Source organism: Triturus cristatus, chromosome 5_1, assembly GCF_964204655.1.
Source record: "Triturus cristatus chromosome 5_1, aTriCri1.1, whole genome shotgun sequence".
Taxonomy (NCBI): domain Eukaryota; kingdom Metazoa; phylum Chordata; class Amphibia; order Caudata; family Salamandridae; genus Triturus; species Triturus cristatus.
The window spans coordinates 509,599,459-509,612,523 of record NC_140587.1 but is presented as its reverse complement, the minus strand read 5'-3'; the positions used below and the strand labels follow the sequence as shown (position 1 = coordinate 509,612,523).

The following is a 13,065-nucleotide window of genomic DNA, read 5'->3' as shown; positions in this document are numbered from 1 at the left end:
ATATATCTATACATATATATCTCTCTATATATATATGCATATGTATATATTTCTACCCATCCAACAGTCAAATGAGTATGCCAGCCAGCACCAGAATGACGGGGTGCACATAAATGTGCTCACGCTGGAGCATGTAGATATATGCAGTACTGCTCCTCAATGGTCCAAAGAACAAGAACGGCACTCCTGGTGATGTATCCAACAATATCCTTTATTAAAAAAAGTAGCAAAAATCTTTAAACAGCATGTCAACGGATTTAATCTAGAGAAGCCTTGTTCACAAAGCCGACTTCTTGTGTAAACGCCATTTTAAAATGATACTTGAACATCAACACAAACATAAGACTAAACACAGTGTTCTATTACAGCGGCCAGCTTGAACTGGTACTGTGCACAGTGAAATTACACCTAAACATGTGATCGCAGTATGATCAATGCTTTCTGTTGCCACATTTCAAATACCATCTTTAACTTATAATAATTATACAAAATAAATCTGATCACTATAATCTTCTGTACTCCAACGGGGGGACTATACCCCACCGAATTGAGAACACCATATTGAAAAGCGATCACGCATTCAGTGCAACATAAAATGAAGTAATATAAATTCAAGTGCTCTTTCACAAGTGACACAAATTCCAACACAGTGCCATTATACAATAGTCTAAAAAACATACTTATTGTGATGTCAGTCTTGATAAGCAGAAATTCTTTAATCAGAACCCGAGGGTGTACCAATATTATATCTCAAAATAAAACAATATAGCAATGTATGGGTACACTCTGGGGTTCTGATTAAAGTAATTCTGCTTTTCGAGATTGACATCACAATAAGTATGTTATTTAGACTATTGTATAATGGCACTGTGGTGGAATTTGTGTCACTTGTGAAAGAGCACTTGAATTTATATAACTTCATTTTATGTTGCACTGAATGTGTGATCGCTTTTCAATATGGTGTATAGTCCCCCTTTGAAGTACTGAAGAGCATAGTGACAATATCTTTTTTATATAATTATGATTATGAGTTAAAGATAGTATTTGAAATGTTGCAACAGTAAGCGTTAATCATAATATACTGCGATCACATGTATATTTTATAATGTCACTGTGCTTCATACCAGTTTAAAATGGCGGCTGTAATAGAACACGCTGATTAGTCCTTTGTGTTGATGTTCCAGTATCATTTTAAAATGGCATTTACACAAGAAGTCTGCATCGTGAACAAGCCTTTCCTAGCCAAAATGCATTGACGTGTTGTTTACAGCTTTCCGCCACTTTCTTTAATAAAGGATACTGTTGGATACACCACCTGGAGTGCTGTTCTTTGGATCATTGGGGAGCAGGGTATATATATATATATATATATATATATATATATATATATATATATATATATATATATATATATATATATATATATATATATATTAGATAGATAGATAGATAGATAGATAGATAGATAGATAGATAGATAGATAGATAGATAGATATAGATATATACCTATGTACTCTTGACTATATGTGTATTTCATGAATTATATATATATATGTCAAAAAATATGCTCTTTACATTTTGGAGCACGAAATGTGACAATCAAGTGCCAGATGGAATTGAGACCTGCAGTACAAATATGTGCAGCTTATGGCTCTAGACACGGACTATGCACATCTTTCTACTTTACCTACTTTTAAAATTGTGGAAAACTCAAGGCGACCATCAAGATACAGAGCCCACTAAAAGCCACATTAGACAGGAAGCCTCAGAATCATTTTTCCACATGGAGTAAGTAGAATCTCTGCAGCTTGAGCCTGTCCACAGAAACTGTTGCCCTGTTGCCACAACTAAATTCATGGTGTTAAGGAATGAAACAAGCCTCTTGTTTTTGTCTCCCTTTTGTGCTCAGACAATTATCAGAATTTTCTTATCCAAACTCTGAATTGGTCATTATCCAGATGACCTCTCAAACAGAAATAAAAGTATCAGAGCGGCAGAGTGAGGTTCAGACAGGCGTTCAGTGACAGAGGAAGTGATTGTGTGGCTGCTAGGATAAGCCTTATTTCCAAAAAGCAGGAAAGGAAGTATAATTGTAGTGCAAATGACATTCTTCGCCTTTCTCACCAATGGTCAATCAACCCGTCCTTTCCATGCTTGAACCGAGTCCCAAAGCCTGCTGAGATCTGCTGGTGATCATCCCATCCATCCTTAGACATAACCAACATTTTCAGCATCAGTCGCAACTCCACATAGTTTGTCTTGAAATCCAAGAAATCCAATGCTCAAAACCAAGTACAAAAAATAGAAAAATTAAAGCAAGACCACTAATATTAAGAGTATTATTCTGTCTTGATGTTCAGTCTTAAAATGGATGCTTTTGAAAAAATTGTAGCTTATACTTTGCTCTGCTGCAAACGAACCACATGTCATTTTTGTCAGAAAGCTTTTAAAAAGGGCCTTCATTCCAGTGAACGAGCTGCTACTTGACTTAAGTGCTATAAATGTTCATGTACAATTCCTATGTTCCTAGGATGGTTAAAAAAGTTTGTTTCAAGGATCAGGAATTTATGCAGGTATCTAAAGATGAGCCATTCTAATAGCTGCTCCATAATCAAAAAACATTTGGCTCTCTCCGTCCTCAAAGTCATTTCTATGTAAGTGCTTTTTCTTCTTGGCTCCAAGTGCTGTTTTTAAATTGCAAAGCTATATTAGTCTTTGATAAAAGAGCCATGGAGTGAAACAGTCTGTCATAAGTGCAGCTTGAAATGGGTCCTGGTGCAATATCTGCCCACTGGCAGGTGGTCCTGGTTTATTAGTCAACAAACCTCTGGCAGGCCTTCTTCCAGCGGCAAGCAGTGCACCACATATCTCTGTTCTCCATACCATAGACTTTTCGGCATTTTTTGCCTTCACCGCGAGGTTTTCTGTCAAAAAGAAATAACATCTGGTTAAAAAGAATGATGTGTACAGGTGTTGTTCCATCAGAGCGAATGCCTGGGGTGCAATTCCAACAAAGAACAAATGCCAGTCACCTGTCGTGATAATGCTTATACTCTTTTCATTTTTTCCTAGTCCTCAGTACCCTTATTTCGAATGTACATCCTTAACCACCCTATAGGCTCAACCCAAAATGTGAAAAAGCTATGAAACAGCCCGACCAAAACCTCAGCACATATCAACTAAAGATCCTCGGTGGCCCTTGGACCTCAGTCACTTCACATCCACAGAGATGTAGAATGTTCTGAGATAGAGACCAAAGCTGTGGGCTGGACAAGAGGACTATGGTGAAAAAAGGAAAAAGATACAGGAGCACAATCATAAAGACTGCAGGTGAGGGACTTGTTCAACTGCTTGATTCACAAAGGAATGAAACAATACAATGAAGGAAACAGTAAGAGAGGAGAGATGAACAGCACACACCTGGCAAACATGTTCTCAGGTTTATCAATAATTTGTGAATAAAAATATTTCGAAATAGTTAGGCGCCAAAATTATTAGCTAGCAGTAGAATATCACAAGAAGTATAATTCCATGACCTTTGACCCTACGATTATATCACTGTAAATTACATCACATGACACAGGGCACTGGGAATGACGTGCCTGCCTTCTGCAGAACTATCAACATTGGAGAAACAGTGAACCAGTAACATCCAGAGCAGTTGTATATTACCACACACAGGTCCACTATCTCAAAGTAGCACTACTATAAATTGACAGATGCTGATTCATTAAGGTACATTTGAAATGTAATTTACTACGACTTCGACCCCATTATTGCAACAGTATAACTAGTTCTACACCAGCATTTTAAAATGAAAATGAATCTAGTTAATGAATTCATTTATTAATTTGTCTCCTCACCTTAGAATAGACACCAGTGCCACACTGGATCACGAAAACGTGCACCGTTAGATGGCACCGTGCAGCTCTATGCTGACACTACAGTTCCCAGGAAGTGACAGAACATAGCCACCTATAAGCACCACCCATGAGCTGATAACAATTTCTTATCTATTAACCTTTCCACACCCTCAGACGCAGAAAATGAACAATCTTTGGTGACAGTGTTCTGAGTACTAACGTGTGACCTTTTTAGATGCTTAGCATCTTCAGGCCCATTTGGGCAATGAGGCCGGGAAGGAGGGCGAGTCGACAGACGATGACGAAGGAAAATAGAATTTAAAAAAAAGAAAGCCACTTCAATTCAATTCAAAGAACTTTATTCGGTTATTAGAAAAATAACCATAAAAGCACAGTTAAGATATCACACCAAATTTCCACAGATTTTAACAATAAAAGAATAAAAATCAATAAATGCAGATAGAAAAACTTAGTTAAAACATCACAATTGATTTACGACATCTAAAAACATTTTTTAAAAACACAGTTACAGAGGCAATAATATAGACATTATCCAAATACTGCAAAGCCAAGAATGCTGGTCGACATTGTCTCAGACCCAGTCTTTTTAGAACAGGAATAATCCATGTTTTCCTAGGCTTCGAATAAAATGTGCAGAAAAACATTATATGAATAGATGACTGGGCTGATATATCATCACATGGGCAATTACAGAGTGTTCTGGACCAATCATTTACCTCCGGGAAACTCAAAGATCGATGCAAAATATCTAATCTAAAACGTGTCAACAGAAACCTGTCATAATCCATAGTTGTTAACAAAATATATGATTGTACATTTGTCGAGGTGTAAGATGGTGTGCTACCACGGAAGTCTTGGCCATTTCACTTGATAATCTAACTTCATTCATGTATAACAAGCAGGTATTTTTAAGGTCCTTCCTTGATACCTTACACATAGTAGATGAGTCGTTATAATATTCAACATGGCCTATTTGAAACAAAATAGTTTTAACATATTTCAACCATCTTATGTGTTTTGCCCCATCAATGCCCAATGCATCCTTTAAAACTTGGCGATTAAAAGCAGATTCTTCGGTCGTCCATACCCTATGCCACAAGAGAACAGGCTGTATCTTGATCACATCCCCGATATACGGCAGACCCAATTCAGTGTGGCAAACAAAAGTTGACGTACTCTCAGGTACTGCTAGAAGATACCTGAGGAAGATGTTTTCTGCCAATTGTAATAAATTAACATTGGCGTATCCCCAGATACCAGCCCCATAAGTGGCAATCGCCACACATGAAGCTCTATAAATACGTAGCAGTTCACCCGGAGAGCATCTACCCAATTTCCTACTAAAATTGGTTAGGGCCATTAATGATTTGCTAAATAACAACCTTCTTTCTTTAATGGCCCTACTCCAAGAACCTGACTGGTCGAATATTATCCCCAAGTATGAGAAGGTTTTTGTACACTCTATTGCCCTAGTATTAATATAAACAGAGTTTTTCTTTTTGATAGCCCCAGTCCCACACTTCATAGAGAATGTTTTTGAGCAGTTAATTGTGAGGCCCAAATTAGTCATGAAATCTGTGAAGGAAGTTACTACCCTTTGAAGACCAACGGGTGTGCGTGCCATCAAGACCGCGTCATCAGCATAAAGGAGTGCAGGGATAGGTCGTGTAGCTACCATTGGCAGGTCCCTGCACTCCTTAACTAAGACACCTTCAAGATTATTTATATATAAAGAAAATAGGAATGGGGCAAGGACACAGCCTTGCCGTACTCCTCTAGAAACCCTAAAGTGCTTAGTGCAATCTCCCCCTGTCCAAAACGAACCCTTGCCTTCGCCCCCGAGTATAGCTGCCTTAAAAAAGAAATAATATGGTTATCCACCCCCAGCCCCTCTAATATCTGCCAAAGCTTTTCGTGAACTACACAGTCAAATGCTGATGTTAAATCAACAAAAGTCAAAAACAGCCTTTCCTTTTTAGCTTTGGAATATTTGTCTAAAAGGATATGTAAATTTAAGCCCTGGTCCGTTGTTCCTAAACCCTTACGAAAACCATATTGCAAGTCGCTTAAAATAGAATGATCTTCTGCCCACACATGTAATCTGTCCAAAACCACACGCCCTATAATTTTAACAGTGGAGTCCAATAATGAAATTGGGCGGTAGCAGGCCGGATTTGATCTGTCACCCTTTTTAAAAATAGGGACTAAGATAGATTCGTACCAGGATGGTAAAAACCCACTAGAACAACATGCGTTAAAAAGTAACGTTAAAAGTGGTCTTCATAGATCCATATTATTTTTAAAAAGGTCGACCGGAATACCGTCCGGCCCCGGCGCCTTACCACCTAGACTGGCCAATATAGCCACATTAACCTCACACAAAGTAAAAGTCAATCCACAATCCTGAAAAATGGGTGTAGAGTCCACAGCAGCCTCATGTACCAAGTTTCCCTGGGTATCCAGTATTTGATTAGTATAAAGCTTTGAGTAGTGGGAAATCCACTCTATCTCAGGGATAGCTATCTCAATAGTGGCTTTAGATTTGTCCGCCAAAAAGGGCGCATTAACCGCCTTCCAGAAGGCAGAGGAATCCCGATCAATAGAAGCCTCATGCAAAGCATTCCAAGCTTCCTCTCTTAAATGATTCCTCCTGGCGGTCAGTGTCTTCTTGTAATTTCTTCTGGCTTCCCTAATAAGATCCTGGTCCTTCACGTTCGCCTTTAGTGTGTGTTTAAGGTATGTGTAAGCCTTAGTACAGGCATTATCAAACCACCCTTCACGATGGTTCACACTATTTTTAGCATTAATCCAAAGAATATCTTTTATTTGGGATGAAATAGTCAAAAAGTTATCTATAGTTACTTCATGGGAGGAATTTTCATTGAGGCAGGCTTGAAACATATAATAACACCTCTTCACTAACTTTGTAATAAAATCCTCCGGATCGACTTTTGTCCATTTCAATGCAAAACCATTTTGCCTGCTCAGGGTAATGTTCGTCAAAAACTGCGTGCCTCTACCTTTAGTATTAAGGTCTTTATAAGGTGCCATGATGTCGATACTTATTGGGAAGTGGTCGCTTAAAGCGATATCGAGGGTAGTAAAACTCACAACACGGGGGGAATGTCTGCTAGATATCAAGATATAATCTATTGTTGAAAAGGCACCTCGTCCGTTGAAAGTAGGGTTAAATGGGACCTCGGTTGTACAAAGATTATTAGCAAACCCCACATCACAGGAGAATGCTATGTCATTCAAGAGGTCTCCATGTATTATATGAGAAAAGTGCGGAGGGCTAATATCTTTACCATATGATAACCCACAGGTACCCTTATCAATAATCGGGCATAGGGGGCAATTAAAGTCCCCCCCCCATATAACAAAAGCATCTTTGGTTGCCTGTGTTTGTGAGTTAATTAAATCTTTATTCAAAGATCTAAAAACTTCCTCCCGCATTGCCACGGATGCATTATTATAAAAATTCACTATTGTCACACATGATGTCTGACTTATATCCAGACTGACAACTTGGTAGTAATTATTGCTAGTAACTAATACAACTTTCCTGATGTTTAGGTGGTTGCTAATATAGGTGCAGAGTCCCCCTTTAGCTCTGCCGTGAGTAGATCCAATTGCAGGGGTATGGAATGTTTTAAAGCCACACATATGGATTGGCTCTTCCACCCATGTTTCTTGTAGGCCTAGTATCTCAAACTTGCTTGCAAAATCCACCCAAACTTTATTATCCACTTTTGTTTTCAGGCCAGCCACGTTCCAAACCACTATCTTCCAGTTATCATTTTTCCCTGAACTGTCACAAATCCCCTCAATGCCCTCGGCAAACGATGGTACAATTGCATTATGGGGCATGGGGCAACTCCTCTATATTAATATCTTCAACCGCTTCTATATTTACCGGTGACGTCTTAGGTAATTGCGCTATTTTTGTGACTTCAGAACTCATCTTTAAATGACCCTTAGTGCAGCAATCCTCCGCTCCCCTAGTTATTATGCCTCGAGTAGAGTCCCCCAGACCCAGTCAGTCAACTCCTTCAAGATAATTGAGTCTATCAAATCGAGTTTGGGTTGGGATGTTAAACTGACTCGTGTAATGTGGGGTAGAATTTACCAGATTAAATCTAATGTTGTTCCTGGGTGGCGGTTGATAAAAGTATCCTAAGGGGTCGGCACTAATGTGTGAATTACCCAAGCGACTAACACCAAGCCTATTCAAAATCAATCTCACTAGTGTTGGTGTTTTAAATGTCAGTACAACACAATCTCCTGGAGATTTTTTAGGCCCTCTCCCTAACGTTCCCACTCTCCTTACCATCTTAAACTCCTCAAATAGCTTCTCTGTTAATCCTGTCCTAGTGCCGAGCCACTGTAGGGATTTATTTCTCAAATTCTCCCAGGATTCTTCCGACTCATGTGCCAATATAGGAACATTAACTAACACCACTACATACGGTGTGGCTGCTGGTGGTAAATCAAGCTGTACAACCTGTTGGTTCCCATGGGACGTAGTCACACAGTTAGCATTTGCTGAGGATGAGGTAAAGGTCGACTTAGGCACAATAGGTATAGTGGCAGATAGATGTACCTCAGACTCGACACAATGGAGTTGTTTAGTCCCCAGGAGGAGTGTATTACCAGGGGCATTATATCTAACAGCCGCAGAGCCAGCATGGTTTAGCTTGGTGCTAATATTAGGATTCTCATCGTTCTCATCAGGGCCAGGCAATATCGTCCTATCAGGTGGTAAAGGAAACAAAGTATCCAGACATTTAGCTAATTTACCATCCATTGAGTCTAATCTGGATGTCAAGTTGTTTAAACCTACTCTAATAAACATATCCAAAGCATCCAATTTGGCGTTTAATTTCCCTACCTCACTCTGGTTGCGCATATTAGAACTAACTACAGACTTTTCCCAGTTTTCCACTTTAGTGACTGGGGTACATTTTCCCCTTTTCGATGGTCTTTTGCGGGTTTTAGGTGAGGGCTTTTCTGGTAAGGGACCTGAGAGCTCGATGGTACTCTGGCAAGTGTCCGGGTTCCTGGCACGCTTATTTGGCGGTTGCTGCGATACATCGTGTTCCTGCTCGCTACCAGACAAGTGATCAACAGTAACCACTACGCAGCCATTTCCACCCGCAACACTTGTCTGGGTCTCGTTGTTATCGTTACCAGTTTTCACTGCGGAACAGTTCTCCCCCCCAGGCTTTAAAGCCTCCTCAACAGTAGTGATCTGGCGTTCAATAGCGCCTACAGCTCCAGTAAGATAATTAAGTAAGGTTTGGCGAGAATGCTCACCTGCATTAGTAGGTTTCTTGTTCAATGTACTCACTATTTTCCTTTTCCCCATATTCAAAGTAGCACAATCAAATCGTTACTATGAAAAAATGAGGTACCCTTACGCAATTACACGCTACAAGAATAGAAAGTTTAAACAGTAGCGCCAGTGTCCAAAGACTTTACACAAATAATAAGCCCATCCACAAGCCCCCTTACTAGTAGGTTGTAAATGTCAGAGATGTGGCCCAGCCCGGCCTCTGTCGGTCTATGACGGGCGTAGACGGGCCCGTCTTGGCCCGGTCTTCGCCCGGGCATGCCCTGCGCGCGTCCCCGCGCTGCGGGACCGCTGGCGAGGTTTTGTGCGTCCTCCAGGGACCAGGGCTAAAGTGCTACAGTGCTCGTGGTTTCCAGGGGCTGGAATAAAGTCACTCCTTCTCGGTTTCACGGTCTCCCACTTACCTTGCGCCCGCCACATCACCGAATCGGCAATGCGGCGTGCGCAAGGTAAGTGTTTTCTATTTTTTTTACTTTTATGTTTTTGTGTCGTCATCTGTCGACTCCGCCCTACTGCCCCACCGTTCTTGCCTGCACAGTCCGTCACTGATAATGCTGGCCCCCGCGAAGATCCTGGAAAAGTTGGTAAATAACCAACTCTCATACTTAGTTGAAGCAAACAGTCTGCTGCATGACACTCAATCCTGCTTCCGTGCTGGATACAGCTTGGAGACCGCCTTACTGGAAGTAGCTGAGTCTGTCAGAGAAGCTGAGGACTGCGGTTCCTCTGTCATGGTGGTTTTGCTCGACTCGTCAGCAGCGTTCGACACGGTTGGTCATGCCACCTTGATGAATAGGTTAAGCCTACTGGATCTTCAGACTACAGTCCTGTCTTGGATTAGTTCTTTTCTGGAACAGTGCTTGACTTATCTGTCCTCGTCCAAACCCCCTGGTCTGTGGGGTGCCGCCGGGCTCCACACTTAGCCTTCTGCTCTTTATCCTCTACCTAGCTCCCATGGCCACTTTTGTTGAATCCTGGGGAGTGAAGGCTGTCTCTTATGCACTTGACATGCAACTGCTGTTCTTGTTCTGAGAGCATTCAGAGGCAGCCTTCTTTAAATTCAAATACTGCCTTAAAGGCATTGTCAAATGGATGGATTCAAACTTTTTAAAACTAAAAACAGAAAAAACAGAAATTATCTTCTTCAACCAGAAGACCCCTCCCTCTGCCAGCCTCTGGTGGCTGTCTTAAATGAATCCACCATCCTAGGCCAGAAACTTGGGGATTCTGTTTAATTCTGATCATCTCTCCTTTGCCTCCCAGATCAGGCAGATTTCTTCTATCTGCTTCTTGAAGCTTAGATCAGTTGGGAAACCGATACACCTCCTTTCAGATGAGACACGCTAAAAAAAGTGTAATACAAGCTCTTGTGACATCTCGTCTGGATTACGCAAACAGCCTTTATATGGGTCTACCTGCCTATCTGATCCAAAGGCTTCAGATCATACAGAATGCAGCCGCAAAGCTGATCCACAGGGTCCCTTTCCGCCATCACATCTCATTGCATCTGAGGCAGCTTCACTGGCTTCCGGTGGCAAAAAGAATCAAATTTAAAGTTCTGACTCTGGCATTCAAAGCCTTCACCGGCAAGAACCCCCTATACTTGAGAAATAGACTCAGCCAGTATCAACAGGAGAGATTCCTGAGATCGAACCACCTCTGACTTATGCGCATTCCCAGGTTTGCCAGAGTCAATCAGGGTGGTACATCATTCTCAGTATTGACTGTGAAAATTCGGAATAGTATTCTCTTGTCCCGGGGGAAAAGGTGGTGTTGGGTGGTTGCACTTAAAAGGCTTGAAGTTTACTCATTTGATGAGTTAAATTAATTACAATGAGGAAGATGGTCTATAAGGTCAGAAATAGCAGTGAACTGCTCCACATCAGTTCGAACGGCATACACATGAGAAATTTCAAGACCAAGTTAAATTCCCATTGTGGCATCACAAATGGTTTGGGAAGGAACCTGTGTGTTAAACTTCTAGTAAATCTCATCATAAGCTGTAACTTAATTTAGGACGATTGGTCTGGCAAACGAAGAAAGGCCGTAAGTCAAGACAAGTAACTTTTAATAATGCCAACTGCAAGGCTTGTTGGGCTAAAGACAAAACCAGCAAAAGAATGTTAACAGCTTTGATTGTAAGGGGTTAGTCTTGTGAATGCCACACCAGACCACAAATTTGTACCACCACAGGCATAAATGGTGTTCGTGGAAGGGCCCCTGGTTGCAAGGATGTCATCCAGATCTTCAGGTGTCAAATCAAATTCAGTCAATATCTGCTGCTCAGTCTCCATGCAGGTAGGTGTAGATTGCATAGATTTATTGGAAGACCCTGTACTATTGCTCATAAAGTAGGTCTTCACAAAGTGGCAGCTTGATCAGAGACCAGATGCTCATGTGCAGAAGGTTTGGGTACCACACTCTCCTGACCCAATCTGCAGCATCAGTGATGACTTGAGCTCAGTCTTTCTGATCTTTTTCAGAATTCAGGACAGAAGAGGCAGAGGTGGTAAGGCATGCCCAAGTCCTGTGTTACATTCCAGCCAGAATGCATCACCTAACAAGGGTTCTTGCCAAAAACTCCAACATGCAAAACGTTCAACACTGTGGTGAAAAGATCTAGGCAGGTCTTTCCCCACAGATGGAAGATGTCTTATGCCTCCTCGGGATGTAGGCATTACTTGTGATCTTTGCCACAACATCTGTTCAATTCATCCTCTCTGGCATGCAGGGATCCTGCCGGTGGTTTGTGATCAGGAAAAAGCCCTGGCGCTCCAACTGCCAGCAGAGATGCAGAGCCTTCCAACACAAGACCAGACCCCATGCCACCCTGCTGGTTGCAGTACTACTTGAGAAACTGTACCAAACTCTTCTTTGTAGATGGCAGGAAGGCTTACAGAATCAGATACATAGCCCATAACTCCAGCAGATTGATGTGGAAATAGCTCTCCACTAGAGTTCCCTGATCTCTGCCCAGCAGGGCTGAGTCAGCTCTGGGTGGGGAAGGGATAGGGACCTGGCTTTGGACCTAATGTGTTTGCAAAACTCAAGCCATCTCTTCTGATACATGGATAGCATCATTTAGATTGCTTTGATGCTTGGCCCATTGGAACTTCAAATTCCAGCACGCATGTACCACTTGGCATATGGTATGAGACTAAGAGGCCAAGAAACTTAAGAGCCACTCTCTCCATGACCCTGAAACACCAGGATCATAGCTCAAATCCTCTGGGCTCTTTGTGGGAGAGAGAAAGCCCTGAACTCCACAGTGTTCATGATTACCTCAATCAATCAAAGTCTCTTTGAAGCAATTAGGTGGGACTTTGGCTCATTAATATTGAACCCCAATGATGTTAGGAGTGCTGCGGCAGTGTTGGAGATGATCTAGGGAAGACTGTGGTGAGCCCCCCTTCAATAACATATTACGGAAATACTGATAACCGCGACCTCTGAAGAGAGGAGCGTGAATACCCGAGGAGTGCTGGTGAGGCCAAAGGGAAGCACAGCAAACTGAAAATGTTCCAGGTCTACCTTGAACCACAGATAACATCTATGGGACTGCAGGATGTGTATATAAAAATACATGTCAGGCAGTTCTAAGGACACCATCCAGTTGCTGAGGCCCAAAGCATACAGGATCTGGGCCAGCGTGAGCATTTTGAATTTGTTCTTCAGAATGAAGGCATTCAGAGACCCAAGGTCCAGAATAGTTTTGAAGCCCCCGTCCTTCTTCAAAACAAGGAAACAGCAGGAGTAACAACCCCCTCCTCTTTCTGAGTCTGGCATCTTCTTGGTGGCACCCTTGGAGAGCAACAACTGACCCCATG

General features: G+C 41.7%; 1 protein-coding gene across 1 annotated transcript in view; it reads right to left on the bottom strand.

Annotated features, from left to right (window-relative positions):
• Positions 1-1,539: 1,539 nt before the first annotated feature.
• The window catches only part of ZNF704 (zinc finger protein 704), a 679,439-nt gene continuing 667,913 nt past the window's right edge, over positions 1,540-13,065 (bottom strand). The window contains exon 9 of the mRNA XM_085605368.1: positions 1,540-2,925. Coding sequence (XP_085461494.1) covers positions 2,814-2,925 — 112 coding nt within the window. The 3' untranslated portion in view covers positions 1,540-2,813. The remainder of the gene's footprint in view (positions 2,926-13,065) is intronic.